The sequence below is a fragment of the Vipera ursinii genome, assembly GCF_947247035.1.
Source record: "Vipera ursinii genome assembly, chromosome: 1".
NCBI classification, from domain to species: domain Eukaryota; kingdom Metazoa; phylum Chordata; class Lepidosauria; order Squamata; family Viperidae; genus Vipera; species Vipera ursinii.
In genome coordinates, this window is record NC_139512.1 from 18,058,430 (window position 1) to 18,085,327 (window position 26,898).

Sequence of the window (26,898 nt, forward strand, 5' to 3'; positions counted from 1 at the left end):
CTTTCCTCTGTTATGTTCTGCTAGATTACCTCCTGTTCTTAGCGTCCCTGAACAGAGCCAGCTGTGGATCGTCTTCTTCCAATCCCTCATGCTCACACAGCTGAGTCTGAGGAGGAACAAGACAGGAGGGGCCAGGCTGAGAGTTCAGCAGTGCATCAGAACCTTCCTCTGACACCAAAGGCTCTCCAAACCCCTCCTCCTCCTCCTCTTCAGAATCATCCAACTCAGCTGCTGGAACCACAGGCTGACGCTGAATCACAACAATTACCACATCTTTGTCCTCTGTCAGTAGTGCTTATGTTGGACCCAAACCAATCTCTATTCTAATATTTCTATTTTTAAATGTTTCTCCATTTTTTCCTGCTTTTCACAGTAGGAGGATTTTGCTGGTGCAATTGCTAGTAACGTGGGGCACTTCCAGAGGGCAGATCAGTTGTGTATTGATGTGAAAGCATAGGCACCCTGTATTCTTCAAAGATAAAGGCAAAGGTTTCCCCTGCCCAGTCATGTCTGACTCTAGGAGGTAGTGCTTACAATACCTCTGTTTCTTAGCAGAGAAAACCAGCATTGTCTGAAGATGCTTCCATAGTCATGTGACTAGCATGACTGTATGCCAAGGTGCGCAGAACACTGTTGCCTTCCCACCGAAGTGGTACCTATTTATCTAGTTGCATTTGCATGCTTTCAAACTGCTAGTTGGCAGGAGCTGGGGCAGGAACAGGAGCGCAACTGAGACGTGATACTTGGATCTCAAACTGCCAGTCTTCCAATTGACAAGCCCAGTGTCTTAACTGCTAAGCTACCATGTCCCCATAGGCCACCAGGCCACCATCTATATACTTTAGGGGTGTTTAATTACAAGTGTGAATATCTGTGGTATACTGCATATGTTTTGAGAATCTATTCAACTTGAATTTTCAGATAAGCCAAGTGGTGCCCTCATTGAATAAATATGTAAGTCTCATTTGAATAGTCCCTCAGGGCCAAATATTTTGCTACCTGTGTATGATCTGAGAAACTTAAGTTCCATCAGAAATTAATGAGGGAACAGGATTTGACTGAGTCAGTTACCTAAAGCAATAAAACCTGAGATTGGGAGTGGGAAATTATCTAGTGGAGACCTTTAAAAAAGGGCAAGGTCTTCTGTTGTCACTGGAAGTTTTTAAGAACAAATTGGACAACCATTTGTCTGAAGTGGTATAGGGTTTCCTGCTTGAGCAGTGGGTTGGATTAGAAGACCTCCAAGGTCCCTTCCAATTCTGTTATTCTATTGCTGAATGACTTGGATTGTGATTTGGTAATCTCCACTTCCACCTTCCACTTGTTTCTAAAATTCAGCTTGGTATCACCTTGTGATTTTACAACACACTCCAATATTTTGCTATGAAATATCTGGAGGGGAATTTCCCAGAAACCATGTAATAAATGTCTGCATCCTCCAGACTGTCAGTTTTGGTCAATTGTGTGCAGGAGGGAGCCCATTTTGAGCAAGAATTCAGCATCACAAGCTGCAGGCAAAGCTGAATGAAATGCCCCAGATTTCCATGAGTAAATAACCTTTAACAGCCCATTCCTAGCAAACCTTTTTGAATGAAAATGCAAAATAAGGCTATAAGAGTCCTTCGTTGCATTTTCTTCTAATGGTGGATATAATGTTAATCTTCAGTTACTAAGAGGATTAAGTAACCATGGTTCATTTATTATTGAAGTTATTTATTTTTCACAAATGAATTGGAACTCCCAGGATTCCCAGACACCTAATGGATGATACCTGACAGGCCTATGAAAAGACATATTTTGCAGCCATGAATTTGTTGCCAGAAATGGTGCACTGAATTCTTAGATAACTCTGTCCACCTAATTTTCTTGTGAGCAGGAATATAGTGAAGTAGAATCTGCAATCTCCTGGTGAGGATTTCTTTCATATATGCTTCTGAGTTCTTATTTTGCCTGTAGAATCGCTCTGCAGGAGATGACTAGGCTAAGCCTGAGGGAGGGGTCAAATGGGTCATCAGTCTCGAATCCCTTCACATCTACAAGAGATTTAAGTCCAGCCTACCTTGATTTCCATTGATTCTTATCTACCATCAATTTGCTTTGACTGTTAGTAGTTCAGATTCTTATTGAGAGCATAAGCTTTCAATAAATCTTTGTATTCATTTGAACTGCTTGGACTTTCAGATTTGCCTTTGCTTGACATGCTCTCCTGTAATGCTGTGTATTCTCTTTTCTTTTTTTCCAGGATCCTGACCCTGTTCTACAATGGAAAAACTGCTTCTATATCTGTTCTTCATTGGCTTAGTGCTGAAGGCTGAGACCTGTCCCAAGCGCTGCGTATGCCAGATCTGGTCTCCCAATCTTGCTACACTTTGTGCAAAGAAAGGGCTATTGTTTGTCCCTCCTGACATTGATAGGAAGACAGTAGAGTTGCGGCTGGCAGACAACTTTGTTACAAGTATCAAGCGGAAAGATTTCGCCAACATGACCAGCCTGGTTGACCTGACACTGTCTAGGAATACAATTAGTTTCATCACCCCTCATGCGTTTGGTGACTTGCGCAACCTGAGGGCTTTGCACTTGAACAGTAACCGATTGACTAAAATCACCCATGACATGCTAAGTGGGCTTTCCAATCTGCATCATTTGATATTGAACAATAACCAGCTGACAATGATCTCTTCCACTGCTTTTGATGATGTCTTGGCTCTTGAGGAGTTGGATTTGTCCTACAACAACCTGGAGACCATCCCCTGGGATGCTGTTGAGAAGATGGTCAGCTTGCACACCCTCAGTTTGGACCACAACATGATCAACAACATTCCCAAGGGGACGTTCTCCCACCTCCACAAGATGACCCGGCTGGACGTCACGTCCAACAAACTGCATAAGCTGCCACCTGACCCTCTCTTTCAGCGAGCTCAGGTTTTAGCCACCTCAGGGATCATCAGCCCATCCACATTTGCACTAAGCTTTGGAGGGAACCCTCTTCATTGCAATTGTGAACTTTTGTGGCTGAGACGCCTTTCCAGGGAGGATGACCTGGAGACATGTGCTTCACCTTCTGTTCTGTCTGGCCGCTATTTCTGGTCAGTCCCCGAGGAGGAGTTCCTGTGTGAACCCCCCCTCATTACTAGGCACACGCATGAGCTCAGAGTGCTAGAGGGCCAAAGAGCCATCCTGAGATGTAAAGCCCGTGGTGACCCCGAGCCTGCTATACATTGGATTTCTCCAGAAGGCAAGCTGATTTCTAATGCAACCCGGTCTCTGGTGTATGACAACGGAACACTTGACATTCATATCACGACCATGAAGGATACAGGCTCTTTCACCTGTATTGCTTCCAACCCAGCGGGGGAAGACACCCAGTCTGTAGATCTTCACATAATCAAACTGCCTCACATAGTAAACAGCACAAACCACATCCATGAGCCAGATCCTGGCTCCTCGGATATATCAACTTCGACCAAATCTGGCTCAAATGCAAGCAGTAGCAACGGGGAAACAAAAATTAGCCAGGACAAGAAGGTGGTGGTAGCAGAAGCCACATCATCCACTGCCCTGCTTAAATTTAATTTCCAAAGGAATATACCCGGGATACGTATGTTTCAAATTCAATATAATGGAACATATGATGATTCGCTTGTTTACAGGTAGGGGATTCTGGCCCAGCTGAATTCCAGAAAAGTCAGGAATGAAACTGTATTCCTTTTGCCTGTTGGACAGATGGTTAAATATATGTTGGACAGATGGTTAAATATATAGTTTGGGATGAAAAGAGTGATAATGTAACAACCTCCTGCAAGGAGAAACAACACAAAGAGGTTGCCTAGCTTGTATGGTAGCAGATTGGCTCACAAGCATAATCTGATTCCAAGAACTCTGTTTTCCTTAAAGTTTGCAGAATAACCTTGAATGGTTTGTGGGTCTACTTCTTTAGTTTGCCACTCCACAATTACACTACTGTATTTGTTGACCATTAGCATAATCATCTTTTGAGGATTTGGGGGTATTGTCAGTCCTGTGTTTGGAAAGCATGGCTGTCGGCTTCCTGAGATGTTTCTCCATAGTTTATGTAACTGATCTCTAACTGCTGAATTGCTCACTGGAGTCATATAAGGAAAGGAATGATGGGTGGTACATTTGCTTTGGACATGAACTCTTATCCCAGTCAGAGTTGGGGTTCTTGTCTTTAGAAAAGGAAGAAATATGCCATGCTTGGATTTGTGTCACAGGAGAGAGAATGATGGATCAAGTGCTAGGGTTGGGTGGTGCTTTGGAAGTAATCCAGAAAAGGTAATCCGTATCTGAGAGCATGAAAGTAGCACACCTCTGTAACTTTTTAAAGCAGCTGTGTCCAATCTGTGGTCCTGGACAGCTAGTAACGTGGCTCCACAAGGTCATAAACTTTTAACATTATTATATAATTTATATTCATTAACTATATTCTATATTTTATATGCATCCCAGGACATTTGCTCTTCACTAAATGTGGCTCAGGCAAGCCAAAAGGTTGGACAACAATGCTTTAAAGCAGGGGTGGGGAACGATGGCCCCTTTATTTCTTCTTCACAGGTCTTTTGGGGAAGAGAGTAAAAATGTGTATGTATTGTCTACATATTCCAGGAACTGCCTTTTAAAACAGGATTCTTGATTGCTTGGGACAGGGGTCTTCAAACTTGGCCCTTTTATGACTTGTGGAATTCAACTACCAGAATTCCTCAGCCAGGGTGCCTAGCTGAGGAATTCTGGGAGTTGAAGATCACAAGTCATAAAAGGGCCAAGTTTGAAGACCCTTGGCTTAGGAGTATAACCTAGATCAGGGGTAGGGAACCTTGCCTCTTTTATGACTTGTAGACTTCAACTCCCAGAATTCCTGAGACAGTATGGCTGGTTCAGGAATTTGAGGTATTGAAGTCCACAAGTAATAAAAGAGCCAAGGTTCCCTGATCTAGATGATAATATGCCTCCATATGTTCCTGCCCAAATGTTAAGAACAGCTGATGATGGTCTTATTAAAACAGAATTTTATTTCCCCGGGCTGTTAGATTTATTACTGATTTTTATGTTCTGGTTATTTCTGAATGTTCTAAGCAACTCTGAGAATTCTAGCAAACTGAAAAGCAGGATCTGTTTGTTTTTTTAAAAAACCAATTAATAAATAAATGAGAGCTATTAGACTTTGGCTTCAGTCCAGAGGGAGGCCTGAGTGATCGTCTTCTTTTATGGGCAAAGGGCAGTGTAGTTTTCAGCCTTGAAGTCTTATTTATTTAAATTTGTTTTATTTTTGTAAAAATCCTTGTTGAACTTTAATCCTTCAAGGTAATCTGGTTATCTTAGCTAGACTGTTAAGAAGACATTAATACCCTCTATTTGGGATGACAGTAGAAACAGTTCCAAAAAAAGATCCCTGTATTTTCTTCTCAGGAAAATTCCAATTATTCAATCTCATTTGGGGCAGAGAGGAAAAGAGCAGTCAGCCAACGATTTTGATTTGCTGAACAGAGATTTGCTCTGAAAACTATTAATGGAGCAGTTACCGTACAAGAATAGTTTGTCTTTTAAAATCTTTTTTTTTTTAAAAAAAATACCATATCCTTGGATGGGAGCTGGTCCTGCAGATTAAAAGAATCAGGAGTAACCCCCTCTCCTCACTTAAAAAACACCAAATCAAGATGATGGTGGTGAGGGGATTGCAATAAGCATATCATTTTCTGATCATTTAAGCAAAATGTGTGCAAGGATGATTGAGATTACAATATAGTCACTGTTAATTCTTTTAAAAGTATATAAATAAAAAGAAAGAAATAGAAGAGAGGTATATGGGAAAGATGTTTCATTACTCAATTAGCTAATATCATCAGTGCACTGATGATGTTACCCAGCTGGGTAATGAAATGTCTGCAAGAAAACAACTAAGCTCAGAGAGCACTAAGGGTCCCACAGTTCAATCCTGATTTACAAATATTCTCTTCAGTTGACATGGAAAAGATTCAGAAGCTGAGGAAAGCTGCTACATAAAATAAGGTTTTAGATGAATCTCCGATCCTGGCTTTTTAATGACTCTAAGAATATCCTTGGGGCCATTTTGGTCTGGGGTTTGGTCACCTGTTGTGTACATGCACCACTCTCTCAGATAGAAGGAGGATGTTTGATTCTATAAGCTGGGATAATAGACAGTGTAACAGTTCAGGTACTATAATTCCAGCACAGAACAAAGACTTGGAATTAATTTTGCTGCTTACCTCCCCCCCCCAGCTCTAGAGATCTATTTGTTCATCTAGGAAAAAAGATGCTACCAACCCACAACAGGGATCTTCAAACTTGGCAACTTTAAGACTTATGCACTTCAACTCCCACAAGTCTTAAAGTTGCCAAGTTTGAAGACCTCTGCCTTAGAAAGTGGTTGTGGAGATCAAATTTACTTTCCTTCCACTCCAGGAAGAGCAAGCCTTTTATATATCAATGCATATGGATTAGGATGGAGACTGAGAGACTTGAGGCACTATGAATTCCGTGCTGAGGAGGGCAGCTAGATATATCAATTGAACGAATGTATGAATAAATAAATAAATATCTAATCAAACTTGCTTCTGAGCTCGTAAGAAGCAAAAGAAGAAACGACGTTGGTAGCCAAGCAGCTCCCAGCCCATTTAGGTTGCCCCTGGGCCTTGTTTCCAAACTTTCAAAAAAAAAAGGGGGGGGGAAATATATTTTTTTTGTGGGGGAGAATAAATAGCATGAGCCTCTATGCATACTTACAGTTTAACATAACTGTTTGAAGAATGCTTTAGGGAACTCTGGGAGCTGTGTACTTAAATTTAATAAATGGAAGAACTTCTATATTCTAAAAGAAACATGAAAGCAAGAAGTGTAATTATTTTGGCCTCTTCCTGCCTTTCATACTAGCCTGAGCTTTGGATAATATCTCTCCTTTCATCTGGATTTGCTTTATTCCTATATTAGATGGATGCTTTCAGTATGATTTGGAATTGCTTCAGCATTTTTAATCAACGGTGGATTGTTTTGAATAGTTGAGAAAACATCCAATCTATAGACTATATTGAAATGCTATTTTCTACTGTGCCATGTGCTAGTGCATATTTAAAATACTGAGAGCCCCACATCTATGTTTGATAACCTGGGGCAAGAGACACAATGTCTAGCAACAGAGTATGTTTTTGAGGAGGAAGTACATGGGGAATCTTCCAGTGCTCTGGCAATAGTTTTCACTTTCCCTGTCCTTATCTAACCTAAGTGTCAAACTCTGCTTTATTTAGATTGACTATTGTGTTAAATGGAAAAGGAAAGACAAAAGTTCCTTTCCATCCTATGTTCTCAGTTGTATTGGGACTGCATCTGCCATCACAGCTAGGAGGCACTGGGAAAGCAGGCTTAGGCAGAGCATCTGGAGATCCACTTCATGGTGTATCCTCTCCATCCAATGTATTAATCTATGTCTTATCCTATCTCGTAGAATGATACCTCCCATGAGCAAGACCTTCCTGGTCAACAACCTGGCTGCGGGGACGATGTACGACTTGTGTGTCTTAGCAATCTATGATGATGGCATCACCTCCTTGACAGCTACTCGCGTGGTGGGGTGCACCCAGTTCACGACAGAGCAGGACTACGTGCGCTGCCATTTCATGCAGTCCCAGTTCCTGGGTGGGACCATGATCATCATAATCGGAGGGATTATCGTAGCTTCTGTCCTGGTCTTCATCATCATCCTCATGATTCGCTATAAGGTGTGTAACAACGGCGGGCACCACAAGGTGACCAAGGTCAGCAACGTTTACTCCCAGACCAACGGGGCTCAGGCCCAGGGGTGCAGTGGAGCCGCCATGCCCCAGTCTGGGTCCAAGCAGGCTGTGGGGCGTGAGGAGAGCCTGCAGTGCTGCAAAGTCAGCAACGACAGTGTGGCACAGTCGTCGGAAGCCTGCTGCAGCCAGGACTCCTCCACTGCTACCTCCTCTTTGCCTCCCATGTGGACTCCTGGCCCTCCCACTTCCCAAAAGCTGAAGCGTAAGCCCATGCCAAAGCCCAGCAGTGATCCTCCACCGCCGAGCGAAGGCGCCGTTACCAGCCTAGAATCCCAGAACACTAATCGCAACAACTCAACTGCTCTGCAGTTGGCTAGCCAAACCCCAGACTATGCCAAAGGGGGCTCCCAGTACAAAAGAGCACAAGCCAAGTCAAGTAAGTTCCTCACTTTGCCAGCTGACCCATCCCGGGCAAAACGCAGGTACTCCCTGAATGGAGAATTAATGGAATATCATTGTTATATTAACTCCTCAAATGCAGGTGGATTTTGGTCTAAGCGGAGCTTGTCTATGAATGGGATGCTAATGCAGACAGACTGTTCCAATGTGGATAGTGGCAAAGCAACTTTCTCAAGTTCTGAGTGGATATTGGAAAGCACTGTGTGATCAGCTGTGATTTTTTTTAAAATTAAAAAAAGTACGGAGTACCCCGTCCTCCAAACATTATTGGAAAACGTGTATCCATTCCAGCAGTTTGCATTTTCCACCCATGTTTTTTGGGCAGAGTTGGGCTCAAACTACCAGGCCCTTCCACTTGTTCCCATTTGGGGTTTCTTGGTTTTAGTATAACAACCGAAGGCAAATATATTGTTCAAAGAGCTCATTTTTTAAAAAAAAAAGTGATCAAGGAAAAAGCACGAAATGACACTAGTGCCTTCCTTTTTCCTTGGATTGGCATCTTGGTTCTTCAGTGGCAGATCAAGAACAAAAGCGCATGGGCAGAAAAGGCCTTGTATGGAGGCCATTTGTCTTTCCTCTACACCAACCATTTAATGGATCAATCATGATACAAAAAAGAATATTTTTTAAAGCAATCTTGAGTGTCTTTTTCTTCCCTCTCCCCCCTCCCCCCCCCCCCGTGGTAATGGTGTTGCCTTCATTTTCAGGCAAATGCTGTAAAATCTCAACAACTCTATGTTGTTATATTGTGTAAAATAAAATATTCCGTAACTACACTCAGTGTTACAAGAGGTTCCCCCCACACACACACACCTTGAATCATGGCTCAGGTGTTCTGGTGAGTGATGTGCCTGCCCCATCTGTCTGGCGGATGGAAAGAAGGGGGAATAGCTTGATCTCCTGGGTTCAAGTATGCTGGATTTCACTCCTGTTGGCTTCTGTACTTTGCCAGCTGAGGCCCAGTTCCGAACGAAACTCCTGGGTGCAGGAATATCAAAAGTTTTACAGCTTGAGAAGTTGGTTGTGCAAATCAAGAAGGCTCTGTGCCTGAATGGGTGGCTGGGAGAGCTTTTGATCTCTAGCAGCTGTAGAGCGAGCAAAAGCTTCTTTCTATCTTTAGCTTCTAAGTGAAACGGTGTCGAAAGTGTCCAAATTTCCTTTTGTTCATTTCCTGTTGATAGCTGAGATGTATTGCCAGGATTGAGTCGGTGACATTTAGATTTGCTAAAGTTGATCTCATGTTGCTTTGAAAGGCAACGAATCTATGCTGCAGAGACGGTGCTACTCAGCATAACAAAAGGGACAAGGAGATTAGTCAGAACAGTTTCCCCATACTAAAATGCTCCCAAGATTTATTGAGGCTCCAGCCTGAGAGCCAACCGCCAACATGGTTGGAAATTTGGCTTCTGCATTATTTTCATTTTGATTTTAGAGGGTCATAAAACATTCTCAATCCTTTGTTCTTTTGGCTGAAGTGAAAATATGCATATTAATGCTCACGGCAAAGTTTACCAAATTTTTCAGAGTTCCCATTCAAGTTGTTGAGGTATTGCCAGGAAATTTAAAAAGGTGCTTTTTGATTCATTTTTGTTTTGATGCTATGGTATAATCATGGGGTTGAAACTTTTAGGACCTCTTTTCAGGGTTTAAATTAATAAGACATGTTTTGATTATACTCAGAAGAGTTGCCAATTTAGCATTTCACCAGAGTCAAAATTAATATAATTTTTTTTCAAGAAATTGGAAGACAATTGAAACTGGGAGTGGGAGTGATCTGATTAGCAACCAGGCTTGCTTTCCCCCCAAACCCCAAAAGTGTTTCACAGAAGAATATTAATATTATCTAACTCTCATCTCACACGATCCATACCCCAAATCTTCTCATACATTACATTTTTGTTGTATAACATTTTTGTTGTATGATTTGTAAGTTTGCAGGATACAAGTCATATGTATCACTCACTGAATTTCTTGGTGCAGTCTTCAAAGACTGCTCTCAAATGGTGCAGCCTCACTTGCTTTTTGACAGAATTCAAGGACTCACACAGGGAAGGCACTGGCGGATATTCCGTTGGGTCTATTACTCAAGCAGTAAAAATATAACCTGGAATTATCATATAAGACCATTGATTTAAGAGGTTTATCAAGATTCAGTAACCAGCCATTCTGGGCAGTCCTCTCAAATTAAGTATGAAAGATGTAAGTATGGTTTCCAGAACTCCTTGTAGTAGTAGAGGCCATGCTTGAACTGCTGTGGAAAATTGCTATTTAGATTAGGCAGTGTAGTAAAGCTTGGCCTTGTTCTCCATTAATAGTCCTCCTGCTTATGTTATATGTTTGACTTAATCTATGGATGGGTGATGAATGTCAGTATGTTCTGCAAACTATGGAACATAGTGAATCGACCCACCCATTTTTCCCAGGATTGATTTGGAGCTAATGTAACTTTTACTGGTCCAGTAATATTGCCTGAGCATTAATTGTACTTTCTGTTGTCCATGATTAAGATGAATCTTTGAGAGGACCTTCTTCCTTTGGTCTTCTCTTAAGTTCAATCTCTCTGAGATGGTTTGGTTTTCCTTCACACTTCTGGTGGTCACACTGGAATGGAAAAGGGGCTGTAAATATGGTATGCCAATCCCAGTCATATTATTTGTGATATTTTTTACTGAAAAAATTTTAGAGTCAGAAAAAGACCCTTTCAAGTATTTAATGTTTTGATTAAGTTGTGCCATCTTTCATTTATGTCTTCTTTGTTCCATTTTCCTTCTCACACTGAGAAGTGTGCCACCCAATTTTAGGTGGCAATAGGGCAATTTCTGCCCAGTGATGTGGCAGCATATTTGACCTTGGCTGATCTTGAAAAGCTAAACAAAATCAAACTAGTACTTAGAAAGAAGATCACCAGAAAATCCAAGATGAACTAACAAGTTAGGGTAGGAAGCCAAATAACCAACTAGCTGGCTTGGAAGAAGTCAGTGGCAAGAAGCCTGCATGTTGACAAAGTCACCAGGAACAGTCAAATTTGTGAATACATGTAAATTTCCAATTATGCATCTTGATTCTTTTCTCCCAAAATATTTGTGTTTCAGCCTTTTTTCTGTACTTGAAATTATATTTGGCAGACTTCATTGGGTTGGCAGATGTGCTAATTCAATCCCTACCCTCCCACCAAGGATTTCTGGTCACAGTGCCAATTCACTGCTGAGGCATTAGCCAGCTCTGTACATTGTATGACCTATTTGCATTTCAGTTGATGCAGCATTGAGCAAGAGAAGTTGAGTTGATTTCTTCTACCATCGGTAGTCTTCTCAAATGAAACCTTGTGGGAGATGGTCAGCTTTTGAGTTGGGTTATCCATAGAGCTACTCTATTTATATGTCCTGAATAGATGGAGTAAAAATAATGTTGGGCAGCTGAAAGGAAAAGCTTAGCAAGAGATCAGAGACAATTAGAAAGGCTCCAGACTTGTGGGCATTTTTTTGCCAAACTTTTAATGATCACATGCTGGTTCTTTCTGCATTGGCTACCTTCCTTGGAGCCCTGGTGGTGCAGTGGTTATAATGCAGTATTGCAGGCAAACTCTGCCCATAGTCTGGCGTATGATCCTGACAGGGCTCAAGGATGGCACTCATTCTCATTTTTTTTCCTTTGCACAAAGCCTTCTGATCTGAAATTTTGCATAGTTGCTACACAGCTTGTTTGAATTGCAAATTGTTATCAAATGCTGTTGTGCAAACAACATGATTGGACCATTGCTCATCCTGTTATACAGAATATATTTGACCAATGGTTTAAAGGTTCCGGGCTGCAAAATGAAGGAACCTCAGATGGTCTATGACGAAGGATTACATTGTTTTATGAAGTTCCTTCAGTTTGGGAGCAATTTGGAGCCTGAATTACAAGAACCTGTTGAGGGTATATTCATAGAATGGATGTTATGGAGGGTTTGTCCAACTACAAAATTCTTATTTGTTAGAAGGCAAGTTATAGAAGGTGGCAACACTTAGCCAACCTTGACTGGTCTTGAAAAATCTAAGCAGATATTGAACTAGTTATTAGTTTCATGAGGACCACACATGCATAGCCCAGCCCTAAATGAGAATGAGTGGAGAAAAATATTCTAGAAAACAAAGACAGTTCTGGCATATTCTTGCCAAGGAAATGACATGAACATGCTACAAATTCACCAGAAGTGGAATGCAACTTGAGGGAGCTTTATATAAAAAAGTAAACTGCCCTGAAACCTAAGTAAAAGGCAGAAGTAAAATCTGAACCCACACATTATATACAATACTTTTGCCCACAGGGCACAATGAAATATTCTAGTTCAGTGTTTCTCAACTTTGGCCAGTTTAAGATGTCTGGACCTCAACTCACAGAATTCCCCGTTCCTCATGCTGCCTGCAGAATTTTGGGAGTTGAAATTGAGACATCTTTATGTGGCCAAGATTGAAAAATACTGTTATAGTTCATAAAAAAGAATATTCTTGATGCTGGATGGATTTCAGTGAGCCTCACAGGAATTCTAGGAAATAAACATGATACTGTAAGTTGACACTTTATCCTGCAAAATGCCAACATCCCATTTATCTATTTAAAGTGTTTAAAAGTCATTTTAGAAGTCAGATAAGTCCAGGAGCACGACAGAGAAGCATCCTGAAGATTAGGGTTTTTTTTAAGAGAGAATAAAGAATGAGAGAATATGAGAATAAGAAAGAAATATTTTTAAAACAATAAGAAAGAATGATAAGGAAAATAACTGCATGTCAACAAGTTTGCCATATTTGTAGCCTTCCCGGGACCCTTTCTGTCGTTCTAGTACCAAATTCAGCTGTGTGAGTTATTTTCCTTGCTATTGCCATTGATTTCACAATGGAAATAGTAGTGCTTTATAACTGATAAATATTAATATTAATTGCTGACTTTCCCCTGCTGGGAAAGAGAATGCTTGGCCTTTCTCTTTGATTTTTTTTTATCCAATCGAATTTTTTTATACCTCCAAATCTATGTTGATTTCTGGTAAATGCCTTTATAAGTCCTTGCAGTTTTCTTTGGGAGATTTCTGAAGTGGTTTGCCATTGCCTACTTACTAGGACTGAGAATTAGTGACTAGCCTAAGTTCACTTAGGTTTGACCCTAAGGTGGGACTAGGACTCATAATCTACTGATTTCTGGCCTGGCGCCTTATCCATTATACCAAACTGGTTCAAATGTATTATTGTCTGAATCATAGTAGTAAAAAATAATAATTAGAATGACTGTGGCAAAAAAGAGAAGATAATACCAATAGTAATAGGCACCCTGGATGCAATGTCAAAACATCTAAAGCACCATCACCATTGGCATTGACAAAAATCACCATCAGTCAATTGCAAAAGGCAGCTTCACATGGAACAGCTTACAGCCTAATACCTTTAATACTATTAAACAACAACTGTCTACTTCAGGTCCTTGGGAAGGACTCGATAGGCAGGCAGATATTCTAAATTCAGTCTAAACATCTAGCTGACTGGCCAGTAACAACAACAATGATAATACTACCAGATCATAGATAACTGCTTGAGCTGGAGATGATGTCAGCTATACACATCTAGAGGATGCCAGCTCGAAGCACCTAGTCTAGGTAGTGATGATGTCCCATTTGGATGTCCCTGTAGACATTATCCTGTCACAAAATGGTTGGACTGAAATAGTTGACTGGCACATGTGTGGTGTCATCTGACAGGCATGATTGCAGCTGAAGGTTTCAAACATAAATACATTCCTTGGAGATATGTGTGTGTGTGTGTGTGTGTATATATATATATATATATATATATATATATATATATATATATATATATATATATATATATATATATATATATATACACACACACACACACATTCATGTTGCAAATTGTATGCTAAGCAACAATATCAGCAAATACCCGCAACTGGCTTATTGAACTGAAAAACCACACTTTTGTTGATCTGTAAATTATTATGAAAAGAAGAACAGGTTCCAAAATTTAATGCAGAATCCCCAAAGAAGAGAGAGAAGAATAAATCACTTTTGCAATGTGATAGAGAATAACATAATCCTATATTTATCTAGGTGAAAATAATCTCACATTGTGTTGAGATGGCAGTATGATTGCAGCTTGAAGAGACTTGATACAGCTGAATATTCCCCACATTACAAGGAAGGCTCTTTAATAGGGCTCTTTATTCTCTTTGGCTACTTGCCTTCTCACATGGGGTGGTGGTGGTATGGAGAACAGACTGTAGAAAAGTAGGAACACCCTAGAAGTTGGGTCAGTCTTGTCAATCCAGAATCCTGCTTGTACAGTTGACAAACATTTACTAGTGGGAAGATCAAAAGCAGAACACAAAAAACTAGAGTCTACTCATGTCTCTGGGACCTTGTTTTGAAAGACATACTGCCTCTTGCACTGAAGCCTGTAGAGAGCCATAGAGATGGCCTTGAGGGAAATATTCAGAAGTGGAAACATAACAAAATAAAAAGGGCAGTATTACTCTGGGCTCTTGGAAAGAAGGTAATAGCAGGAGGAGCCTCCAGCTGTCTCCTTTCTGACTCTTTGAGGTATAAGAGTCAAGGAAAGAAAACACAGTTGGACTTGCAAGATTCTGCTAATATAGTCTATATCGGGGGTCTCCAAACTTGGCAGCCTTGAGACTTGTAGACTTCAACACCCAGAATTCCTCAACCAGTCATGCTTGGAGACTCCTCTTCTATATGAATAAAGCTTAATTCTAGTCTTTTTGTGGAGTCTGTTTCCTAAACTGGACAATCTCAAAGGTCTACAGTCAGAACCAACATGCAGAAAGTATATGAATCCAGAAGGAAGAGGATTCTGAGTTTGACAACTTTCACTCCCCAAAGGCAAATAGAAAAAAAGAAAACTCGCTTGCTGTCTATTACCTTATTCTCAGAGAATATGAAGATGCAAAGCTTTACTTACAGAGGTTGCACCAATCCATTCAGCATTCTCTGGAATCAGCAGCATAACTTCTTTAGGGAATTGGGTCTCGAGGTTATGGCCATCAGGAGGATACAAAGTTTTGTGATTTCTGTTGCAGCTCGTGTTCCCATGTTTCACTTTCTATCTGAACATTTGAAAGGTGTTGGGGCTATGAGGCCCAGAGCTATTTGTTATTTATTCATTTATTTATTTGTATCCTGTCTTTATTATTTTTAAAAATAATTCAAGGTGGCAAACATATCCAAAACACCTTCCTCCACCTATTTTTCCCACAACAACAACTCTGTAAGATGAGTTGGGCTGTGGGAAAGTGACTGTCCCAAAGTCACCCAGCTGGCTTTCATGGCTAAGGCAGGACTAGAACTCATGCTCTCCTGCTTTCTAGCCTGGTTCCTTAACCAGGTCCCTCAGCTAGACCAACATTCATTGAGAACAAGATGTCAGAGTGTTAATTACTAGTGTCCATTTACAGCATCATGAATAAGGCAAAGAAAGGAAATCTGGAACCTAAAATAGTAATGGGACTGGCTGATGGTCTCTGTACTGATTACAGGAAGCAGTCAGTGTAATATGGTATTTGTGGTATTTATTTTTTTTAATCCACATTAATTATCTTTGTAGTATTCTGGACTTTCATTTTTTCCTATAGGAAGATCCACATAATGTGTATTAATGCAATTTGGAGATTTGTAGTACATCTATAGTTATAACATAGCATGCCTGGCTATTCAGACCGAGTTACAGTTTGCAGACTAGCTTAAAATTGATGGAAGGCAACCTGGAGAAATATGCAGAATTAGAGATTGTGTCTTTTAGAGGATATCCAGTTGTCATCAGAAGAAGCAGAAGATGACCTCGTAGGTAGACAAATCATCCCTGCCCCCAGATGAATCTCCATCTTGCCTAGATTGATTGCTAGTTTAATGATTCTCTTATTTAGATTAAATGGAAAGAGGATAAGGTGTGGGATGTCGTTTGTGTATTGATGGAAAAGTGCAGAATAGGGCAGTCATAATGATCAGAACAAACTCAAGTTAACTGCCTTCTATGGAATTTACAAATGGAATAAAATGGAACCATGATATGTCTAATTATGGAAAGTGCAATTATCTGCCAATGCTTTCTTGAATCAACAATTTGTGGATGAAAAAAAAATCAGGAATCTGTGACCTTCTGCATAGCATTGATCTTCAGTCTGCAATATCCCTTCCAATTGGTTTTGTTGATTTGAGCTCTTGGGAATTATAGTTCAACATCTGAAGGAACACAAGTGTCCCATTGAAGCATAAGAGCAATAGCCATTGAAATATGATACTTCTGAGCCTCAACCTAGAAAATAATTCAAGATTCTCAACTTGATGCTATGATTAGTATAAAAAGCCACTAATTCCAAGAAAAGAGCATGTGCTTCCCATCCTTTTTTGATAAAGGCTATCTTATGGAGTCAGTATGGCATTCTTCTACTTCAAATCCAGAGGTAAAGCAGTTTTCATGTAACAACACCTTACATTGTGTTGGAATAATTTCTTAAGCAATTAGTCAAGAATTCCAGTTGCTTCAGGTGTAGACTAACCATCTCCCTCTCAAAGGATACCTTATGATTTTTTGAGTCCGGTCACTCCATCTCTGCTGTATCATAAGCCAAGAAGACTTAAGTGTTAGTTTCTCAGATGGTCAGAATTTTATCAATTATTAATCATTCAAAATATTATATTGGGACTGAAGCCTCCACTATAGCAATTACATTAAATGCGGAATCTAAGGCCTATGATTTTGAAAATAGTCACAAACTTGCCTTAGCATCATGGCTAGATTCTTGCTGTTAATTGTCTTAGAGAACTGACTACAGTGAACCGCTAAACATCCAGAAGAGCTGTGATGCCAACACTTTGAAGAAACAGTATTGGTAGAACACACTCTTTACCACTGTTGAAGTCTTGTGATACTCTAAATAATAACATCAAATATGTGTTGGACTAACCCAGGGGTAGGCAACCTTGGCTCTTTTATGACTTGCAGACTCAGGAATTCTGGGAGTTGAAGTCCATGAGTCATAAAAGAGCCAAGGTTGCCTACCCCTGGACTAGCCTGTATTTTTATCTGCATTATCATTTTTGGCTTTTTTTTTCATTAGCTTTTGCTCAAGAATATACCAAGGAATTGCATAACTCTGTACAGGGTACTTGGATGCGGTTTTGGCAAATGTGCCTGTTATTTAACACAACAGTCTGGACTTCAAATCATAAAAGCTAAAAATTTCCCCAGAGTATGTGTGAAAACTTTGAAATTCATTAACCTTTCTCAGCCTTTAGAGAAGAAAGAGAAGCAACTCAAAATCTAAATGAGAAAGTGATCTGACTATAAGAAAGTTTATCTATATATCTATCATCTGTCACAGGTAATAGCCACCCATCTCACAATAAAGTGTCTCTAAGTGGCTTACAATAAAAAATATAAACCCTAATGTTAAAAAAAAACAAAAGATCTCAACAATACTATTAATAACAAGATGGTGGAGAGAATTGCTATTAAAAACTATGCAGCCGTCTCATCATTTCTCTTTTCCTTGAGATCCCCAGGCCTCCTGACAGTCATGACTTCTAGAAGAGGTCAAGGATGGGGCCAATCTCATCTCAGGGATGGCAGAAATGATGTTCCACAGGGTAGGTGCCAAAGCAGTAAGTGCCACCAGATGAAACTCTTGTGGATGGGATCTCCAGTATTCCTCTTCTGTCAGACCTGGTGGGAAAGGCAGATGTAATTTGGTGGAGGTGGTCCCTCAAATAACCTGTCCCCATACCATGAAGGGTTTTAAAAGTCAAAACCAGTCCCTTGAGTTGGACTCAAGCAAACTGACAACCAATGCAGCTCACAGAGCAGAGGTGCAATGTGCCGTTGTAGGGGCATAATAACTGCGATGCTGCATTTTGTACCATCTGAAACATTCAGATACTCTTCAATGGTAGCTCAATGTTGAGTGCAAAAGCCCTCCGAGCCATAAGTTCCACCTGCTCTTTGAACAGGAATCGTAATATCCTGAATGTGTTCTGTTAACTTGTGATGATTCAAGGGCATGCTGGACTAAATGGGTATAGCACAGTGGTGGGATTCAGCCAGTTCGCACCACTTCAGCAGAACCAGTAACTATTTTTTTGTTGCCCAGGCCCAGAATGGACTTCCAGAAGTGGCCATCCACAGAGAACCAGTTGTTCACATATTTGAATCCCACCACTGGTTTACCATAGTACTGAGGTCCTCCAAAGGAGTCATCCTGGGAAACTAGTCATATAAAAAGGTTGTTTTCTTCAGCTCCAGCAGAGAAACTTGATTGGAAATACAGCAGCAGAGTCTAGTTTTTCCTGTTTGCCAAACACAAGATGTGTACTTTTTCCTCCTGTTCAGTCATGTTTAATTCTTGGAGACTTCCTGACTAGTCCCTGAAGTTTTTCTGGCAAAGGTTTTGGCATTTCCTCTTTCCTAGGGCTGAGAGAAAATGACTGTCCCCAAAGTCACCCAACTGGCTTTGTGCCTAAGGTAGGATTAGAACTCATGGTCTCCCTGTTTCTAGCCTGATGTCTTAACCACTACACCAAACTGGCTCTTAAGATATCTATGCATTCCCCTAAATTAATACTCAAAAGAGCAAGTATCCATGGGGAAAAAAGGAATTTCTTTACATTAACGCAACCTCCCTTTTGCTCTGTACATCAGTGTTTCCCAACATGATTGAGTTCAACAAGCCATGAATTCAGACTAATTGCTCATTGGAGTGCCTTTTGCCCAGCTGACTATTATTCTTGTGTTACATGTTTGTGTTTAAAAGTGAACCTGGAATGTTATAGTATTGCTTTCTGCATTTTCTTCTAATCCTCACATTCATCACAGCCTTCTCTTTATGCTTGTTGTTTCACAGCAAGGCATCCAAATCTATTAGTCAAGGTGTGAGTTAACTGCAGAGTTGGATTCAAGTAATGATTCGGTGCTTCAGGAAATAGCGTGTTTCACTTTGTGACAAAACAGAAGCTGCCACTTGAACCTGAGGTCTAATCTGCATTGAAATTCCTGTCTCATTGGCTCAAATGAGAAAAGCAAAAGTGTTTTTCAGTAGACGTGAGGAAATTTCAGGACTGTTATTCAATTATTGGGGAAAAATACTGTTGCTGTTTTGCCTGTACTGTTTTCAAATACAATTAGTTGACATTTGCCTCCATAGTACTGACCAAATTTCAAGCAATTAGGATGATTATAGGTTGGTAGAATTTTGTGAGGGAAATTATTACAATTTTGTGGGGAAGATTCGGTTGGTATGTTCTGCCTTTGGCAAATGTGGCAAGGCAAAATTAAGGTACTTATCAGGTGCCATAAGGAGAGCAGCATATTAGCAGGTGCCATGGGTAGTAGCGCCATGTCCCCATGCTATAATTCCTGCTTGATATTGTTAGATGAATTTTTCTCTGTAATTAGAAAGTGGACTGGTCTGTCCTTTTTCTTTTCCCCCTCTCTTTAGCTTGATAGTCTGTGGTGCAATGGGGATATACAGTTGTGTTGTCAAGGTAACAATGGACCGTTCTCAAGCTCTCCTCACTTTCAGTTGCCTCACACTAATTTTCAGTTGGTTTGATCCTGTTTAGACTTCTTATTTGGTGTTTAGCCAAATCTAGCAAACACACATTTTTCAGTTGCCATAGATAAGGTTTTCCTCCACTGCCACAATTGGTTTAATTCATTTTCAAAGCCATCTATGTTGCCCCTACTTCTTATGGTAGCAGGTATAATTCAGCAATGAATAGTGTATAAAGAATCTCTCTGGTTTCTCTCTCATTCACAAGAGGAGAAGGGCATATGCTGATTTAAAAAAGGCAATCTGTCTCCCTTCCTTGTTCCATATACTCCAAAATATACTGTTCTGATCTGTTCTGGTTGAATGACAGCCACTCTAGGAAGACCAAAGTCTTATAGATTTGCAAGTTTGATGGCTGAGCTGCATCAGACATTTTATCTCCTTATAGTTCTCTCTGTTTCTGTTTCTACCACACAGAAGCTGGCAGTAGCCTGAAGAGTGCTTGCCTGCCTCCTCAGCCTCCTGAAAACGTGGCCACTAATGTTTGCACGCGACAAAAATCCATTCGATTTCAACTCACCGAAGACTGATAGGGCCAAATTTTGCTCCACCAGCAGGAACTTCACACCTGGTGCCTCAGGCCCGCTTCAAGAATCCAGAGACCAGAGATGCTGGAGTCTTCCCCATTTTTCTTTGTGGAATTCCTTTTCCCCTTTTCCTCTTTTCTTTTCTCCACCCAAATCCTCCCAGCAAGTGTCTTTTTCTGGCCTTCAGGACTTTTTGGGGGCAGGGAGGGAGTCTGGTAAAGCAAATAACAGAGAGAGGGAGCTGAGCTGAACCCTGATCTCTGTTCTCCATATTTGTGGTTTCTGGTGGTGGTGGTGGTGGTTGAATTCACAAACTGTAAAATGCTCCATTATGTCTCACCACCCCTCAAAATAAATGTTTTAATATGAGCATTTGCATAGTGATTTGTTCATAAAAAGAACAGTATTCCAGAAAAAAGCATAACTAATATTGCCAGGGACTCCACTCTTTCCTGCACAAGTTATGTCACTTGGATATAGCTTAAGGCTCTGAAGGATCCACTTGGATATAGCTTAAGGCTTTGAAGGATCCACTTTCTCCATGAGGCTGGTAGGATGCTCCAGGTCATCTATGTATACTGAGGCCAAAACTGAGCAAAAATTACCTGTCTTTTAAGCTTATCCATTTTCCAACAATTTGTGTTCTACCATGTGTTCTACCATGACTATTTTATCCTTTGAAGATTTGATATGTGACCCTTATTAAAATGAATACTTTGATCTCTAGGGCTTGAAAGTCCCTCTCTAGTAGAGCTATGAAATTTAAAACCACAGTGTACAAAAATACAGATGAAAGCTGCTTTCTCTATTTTACAATAGTCACGCACATACCTCTGGAAATCCACGATCAAGGCAAGTATGCAACTTGTTTGGTGGGATCATGCTAAAATTCATGTTTCTTTGCACAGGAATGAAGGCAATCCCAAATCAAAATCTGAAACGATGATGGTGGTGAGGTACTGCATTCTGCTAAAAGTTTTGGTTATGTGGAGATTGTAGTCTTGGTTTAGCATGCAGCAAGTTTTGTTTAGTGGAACTACTGGTTTGATGATCACTCATCTCTGCCATGAATGGTGATTAAGGATTGAAACATACATTTCAGTACTAGAAGAAGTTATTTTCTTAGGGGATCCTTCCTTTGAAGATCTTAAGGATTACTGAGGCTATTAGGTATTCCTTTTATCCTGCTTTATAACCCCCTTTTTACTATGAATGCAGTGGGCAAACCACTGAATGTCTTCAAGATAAAAATAATCCCAACTCCTCTGTACAACATCAAGTTGAGTAAAGTAACTCCAGCTTGAAATTTTCTTGCAGGGAGAACCCAGCATTTTGCTTGTCAGTTGCCTTTTCATGCCCTTTAACTTAATAAATCCAGGATAAAGATTAAGACTCTTAGGGGCTATATAAAAAGTAAAAAGAGGCCATTGCCTAGCGTAAACAAACTAAACCACTTTCTTCTCTTAGTCTTTAAATGCCTAATATAGGATGGATTTTGAGGCTGTGCAAGTGGACAATTTGCCTTGGGATACTGCAACTACAAGATTTTTCTTAATATTGGGAATTAGGCTCTGTAAGAAATAAAAAGGCTGCCACTGAGCTGGAATGGAAGTATTTAGAGAATGAGTGTCAAGTTTATTGTAATCAACAAATAAATGGATTATTTGTATGAGCTGGTCTATAGCTTCCCCAAAATTACAATGTTTATTTTGTTGTTGGAGAGAAAAAGTAGTAAAGTCCACTTTACATTTATCCAAAGAAAGATCGGCAGGACCCCAGAGTCTCTTTTATGATATTCCAACTTTTTTTTAAAATTTTATTTATTTTAATTCCATTTATATCCCGCCCTTCTCCGAAGACTCAGGGCAGCATACAAGCTTAGCAGTATCCTTCATTCTATGTATATGCCTGCACCCCCAAGCGGCATTATAATGCTAAGAAAAACCTGGATGCTGTCCTGTGATCCATATAGTAGCTACAAACTGTTTTGAAGCTAGCTTCAGCATTTTTTATATAATAATTAATGAGTTGCTAGTAATTAAGTTTTTACCAACTTCTTTTGTTCCACAAGCTTGCCTTTTTTTCTTTTTTGTTAAATCCAGTGTTCAGGAATGAGCAGGAAGCTAAACCCAATTATTATTATTTTTTTCTTAACAGCCAGGGAAAAATGTGTAGGGCGAAGAGCAATCACTTTCATGTTTTAGATCTGGAACTGTTCATATATAATCTGTTGTGTGAAGGTGGAAAGAAAGTGAAGCTCACAACAAAGGAGTCTCTCTATTTTTGAGAAGGAAAAGGTGACATTAGTATCCCTATTGTTGCACTCATCAGCCCTAATTTGCCCCCGAAGATATCTACCAGATTTTCTGCCCTGTCCTACCATTTTTATTTTTTTCAAAAGCAAATATATTTTAATGTTTAATTTATTCTGTATTTTTAGAAGACCCTTGTCTGCATAAGCATTACTGGTATGAGAGAAAGAAGTTTGTGGAAAGGATCCTGGAAAGTCAGAGAGCGAGGAAAGGAGTAGAATTACTAGGCAACCATGAATATATAGTTTTGTGACTGGCCATGTCTATTGCAGCACCCATTTTGGGATTGAGACAGCCATGTTTGCTGGGAAATAATTTGTATAGAAAGAAGAATATGTATTCCTCCACGGTGTAATTCGTTTGTGGAAGTGGCTATCACAAAATGCAATCAATGTCATAGACTGAGAAGGCTTTTCTTCTTTTCAGCCTTTGAACAGCAACTAGTGAAGGAAGATAGCTTTTCCCCTCTTTTGACTGTCCCAGCAACAGCTACAACAAACTTTTGTAGAATTAAGCAGACCTTTGGGTAATTCTCAACTTAAGACCACAATGGGCCTGCCTATTACAGTCATAAGTTGCAGCTGTTGTAAAGTGAGTCACAGATGTTTTCAACCTGATTTTATGACTTTTGTGGGAGTCATAAGAGAGCCAATTTTTTGCTTTGGACCAGTTTTGTTGAAAACCAGAAAAAAAGGCCGATTTTTGGCAAAAGTGTAAAACATGGTCATGGGATAAAGGAACACTGCCAATGGCTGCCAATGTGGGATGGTTGCCAAGTGTCTGAAATGTCACATGACCCAGGGGTTCGGGTGAGCAGCAGTCACAACCAGGTATTAAGCAACCCCTGGGAGGTCCTTTAAAACTTTGAACAGTCATTAAGTGATAGGTTGTAATTCAAGTACTATCTGTTTCTTTGATGTACGATCAGAATAAAACAAAGTGTAATTTTAATATGCTTGCACCAGAAACCATTTCTAAAGCTTCCTTGGAATTACAGCCCAAGAAAACATTTGTACCTAAACCCTGGCCTCTAATGGACAGCCGTCATCTCTCCCCTGCTTAATTAAAAGTACATGATGCTGCTGATGTGTTCCAGCATTGCCCTTCATTATTCCAGGGTGATCATCCTGAAACAATTGACTGACCTTTGAGACATCAAACCAAATTAGATTTTCCCTCCAATAAATTCCATATAATTGGAGGTGTCCAGCTTGATTGTTATCTGTCACGATGTCTTGACAAAAGAATTGAAAGGATCTAGCTTTGATGATTTTTTTCTCTCATACTGTTTACTTACTTGTGAGACAGACAGGACGTGGGAGAAGAGGCTAGTTGCAGACAGCACACAGGGAATCCTGAAATAGCAGTGTTCCAATATCTGAGGGGCTGCCACAAAAAAGAGGGAGTCAAGCTATTCTCCAAAGCACCTGAAAGCAGGACAAGAAGCAACGGATGGAAACTAACCAAAGAGACAAGCAACCTAGAACTAAGGAGAAATTTCCTGACAGTTAGAACAATTAATCAGTGGAACAACCTGCCTCCAGAAGCTGTGAATGCTGCAACACTGGAAGTTTTTAAGAAGAGATAGGACAGCCATTTGTCTGAAATGGTATAGGGTTTCTTGTCTGAGCAGGGGATTGGACTAGATGACTAGATATAATATAATATAATAATAATATAATATAGTATAGTATAGTATAGTATAGTATAGTATAGTATAGTATAGTATAGTAATGCAATGCAATGCAATGCAATGCAATGCAATGCAATGCAATAATGCAATGCAATACAATACTAACACCAACAACACCAACAACAACACAGACCCTCTAAAACTCCCAGCTGAACACTACCCATCTCCATACATACTCGCACATAATTGCCTGTTGCTGTAATATTACTAGTTAGAAAAACTAATAGGAATGCTAAAATTATGGGTAGAATCCCCCAGCTGAGTTTACAGATTTTGACTTACGATTACAATAGAGTCCAAAAATACTGTTGCTAAGTAAAACATTTGTTAAGTGAATTTTGCCCCATTTTACAACTTTTCTTGCCACAGACGTGAATCACTGCACTTATTAAGTTAGTAACATGGTTATTATTAAGTGAATCTGGCTTTCCCATAGACTCTGCTTGTCAGAAGGTCGCAGAAGCTGATTGTGTGACCCCTGCTGCTGTCATAAATATGAGTCACTCGCCAAGGATCTGAATTTTGATCATGTGACCATGGGGATGCTGCAACAGCTTTAAGTGTGAAAAACAATCATAAGCCACTTTTTTTCACTGCCATTTTAACTTTGGTCGCTAAATGAACTGTTGTAAGTTGAGGACTACCTGTATTTCCCCAGCTGTTTCACCTCTCTTCTACTACTGCTTAACGTTTTCAAAGAATTCATAGCAGTGGCTACAATGGATAATAAACATTCTGGAGCTCTTTTAATTTGCACAGTCAATATACTGCATTCTTCCTAAGGGCAGCACTCCATCCCTTGTTACAGATGGAAATGGCTCTCAAGATCAGCTAAAGGATCACAAGCCCCTTCAAAGGGAGTGCTTGAAAAATGGCCATTCTGGATTTCTGTTTTAACACTCTATTCAGTCACAGAACCAATTGGTTTTTCTCTAATGTATGGAGTTCAATTCCCAGAATTCCCCAGCTACCATGCTGGCTGGAGAATTCTGGGAATTGAAACCCATCCATTTAAAAGTTGCCAAGGTTGAAAAACTGTATTCTAAACTTTTCCTGGTGCAGACCAATCTCTGAAGGGTTTTTTTTTTTATACGTATGCAAGGTCTTCACAAAATAGAACAAATATTCTTGCCGCTTTCTGTTTAGGATTCCAGGCTAGATCCTGGCCAGCTTTCAGTCTGCCTCTAATAGCATTTCCCTGAAGCCAAGCCTCTCTGGCATTGCTTGGAACTGTGATTGCTTTGTCTCCATCTCAGGCAGATACCCTTCTAGAGCTCACTGCCCCTAATCCCTGACCCATAGGTTCTGCTCACCCATTCGAGGGAGGCCTAGCTTTCTAAAATAGGGGAGATTGCTGAGATTTTGCAAGCTTCATGGGCTAAGTTGCACATCTCTGTGTTGAGATGGACAGAGAAGCTAGCAACTGGAAAATGCCTGAGCTATATGTAAAAGTGTCATGGTTCCGATAGATGAGACCAGTAGAAATAAGAACTCTGAGGCAGTTGCTTTCCTCAAAGAACAATCTTTAATGGCTACATAATATCAGCACGAACATAGGTGAAACCAAGACTGGAAGTCTGCCCCCCCCAAAAGGTAATAAAGTAAAAGTTAAACTTCCCACCCACTAAACATGTAAGAAATCACATTCTCCAATTAACGCCTTTGGTGGACTTTCTAACAGTAGTTCTAGCCCACTAAACACTTGAGCAATTTGACCTTGGTTCCCATAAGAAAGTTATGGTTATGACTGAACTAGAAGAATGGATCTTTCGTCCCCCCTTAGCTGTGACAAGCTAAAAAAATGAAGAAAGATGGCTGGTAAGCAGAGTAGTTTTGTAGGTTTGACAAAAAGCTGATGTAGGGTAACATTTGAGAGTGGCAATCATAAGCCAGAAAGTCCTTCATTCAAATTTCAATGGACAGTCTTAAGCAAGCTGCTGTGTTTCAACCTCAAATGCCCCAAGTTGTACAGGGATGAAGTAAAGCCAACTTTACTCAAAGAAGTACGAGAAATTCAAATCCCAGCTTCAGCAGTCTGATGTCCTCCAGGTCACTCCATCCTATGGGGTTTCATTCCACCACTCTTTAGGACAGCATCTCCATGTATTTGTTTTCTCACTTCCTTCCCCTTGTTTCTCCAGAGAGATTTTAAGTATTCAGTAAGGCAGAAGAGACAGGAAAAGCAAACATTTATCTAGCCAGACAGCAGCAGGGGACAATCTTTCCTCATTCTCATTCCTTGAACAGCACCTTTTCCATTTACCCCTCAAAACTATGTTTCTATGTTCGCAGAATAGGGATCAGGGATAAGGGAAAGAATCAGTGACTGCATTCATATAACATGCTAAGCTTGGTGAGAGCTGATCTAAGTTAGCTTTCTTGTGGCTTAACATGCTGTGTGAACCCAGTGCATTTTGTGAGTTGATTCAGTGCGTTGTGCCAACTCCAAAAAAAAAATAATACAGTATTTCAATAACCAAACTAAGTAATCTCATGCAAACCCAGTCTAGGCCCAGGATTTGGGGACCCTCTGG

General features: G+C 40.2%; 1 protein-coding gene and 1 long non-coding RNA gene across 2 annotated transcripts in view; one reads left to right on the plus strand and one right to left on the minus strand.

Annotated features, from left to right (window-relative positions):
• Nucleotides 1–26,898, minus strand: part of LOC310632964 — a 1,456,945-nt gene that overhangs the window by 326,859 nt on the left and 1,103,188 nt on the right. The window lies entirely within an intron of this gene.
• On the plus strand, nt 2,263–8,429 carry LRFN5 (leucine rich repeat and fibronectin type III domain containing 5; the record flags this gene model as incomplete). The annotated part of the gene is made up of 2 exons (XM_083353669.1): nt 2,263–3,650; nt 7,475–8,429. The coding sequence occupies 2 exons, from the start codon at nt 2,263–2,265 to the stop codon at nt 8,427–8,429; spliced, it is 2,343 nt and encodes a 780-aa protein (XP_083209795.1).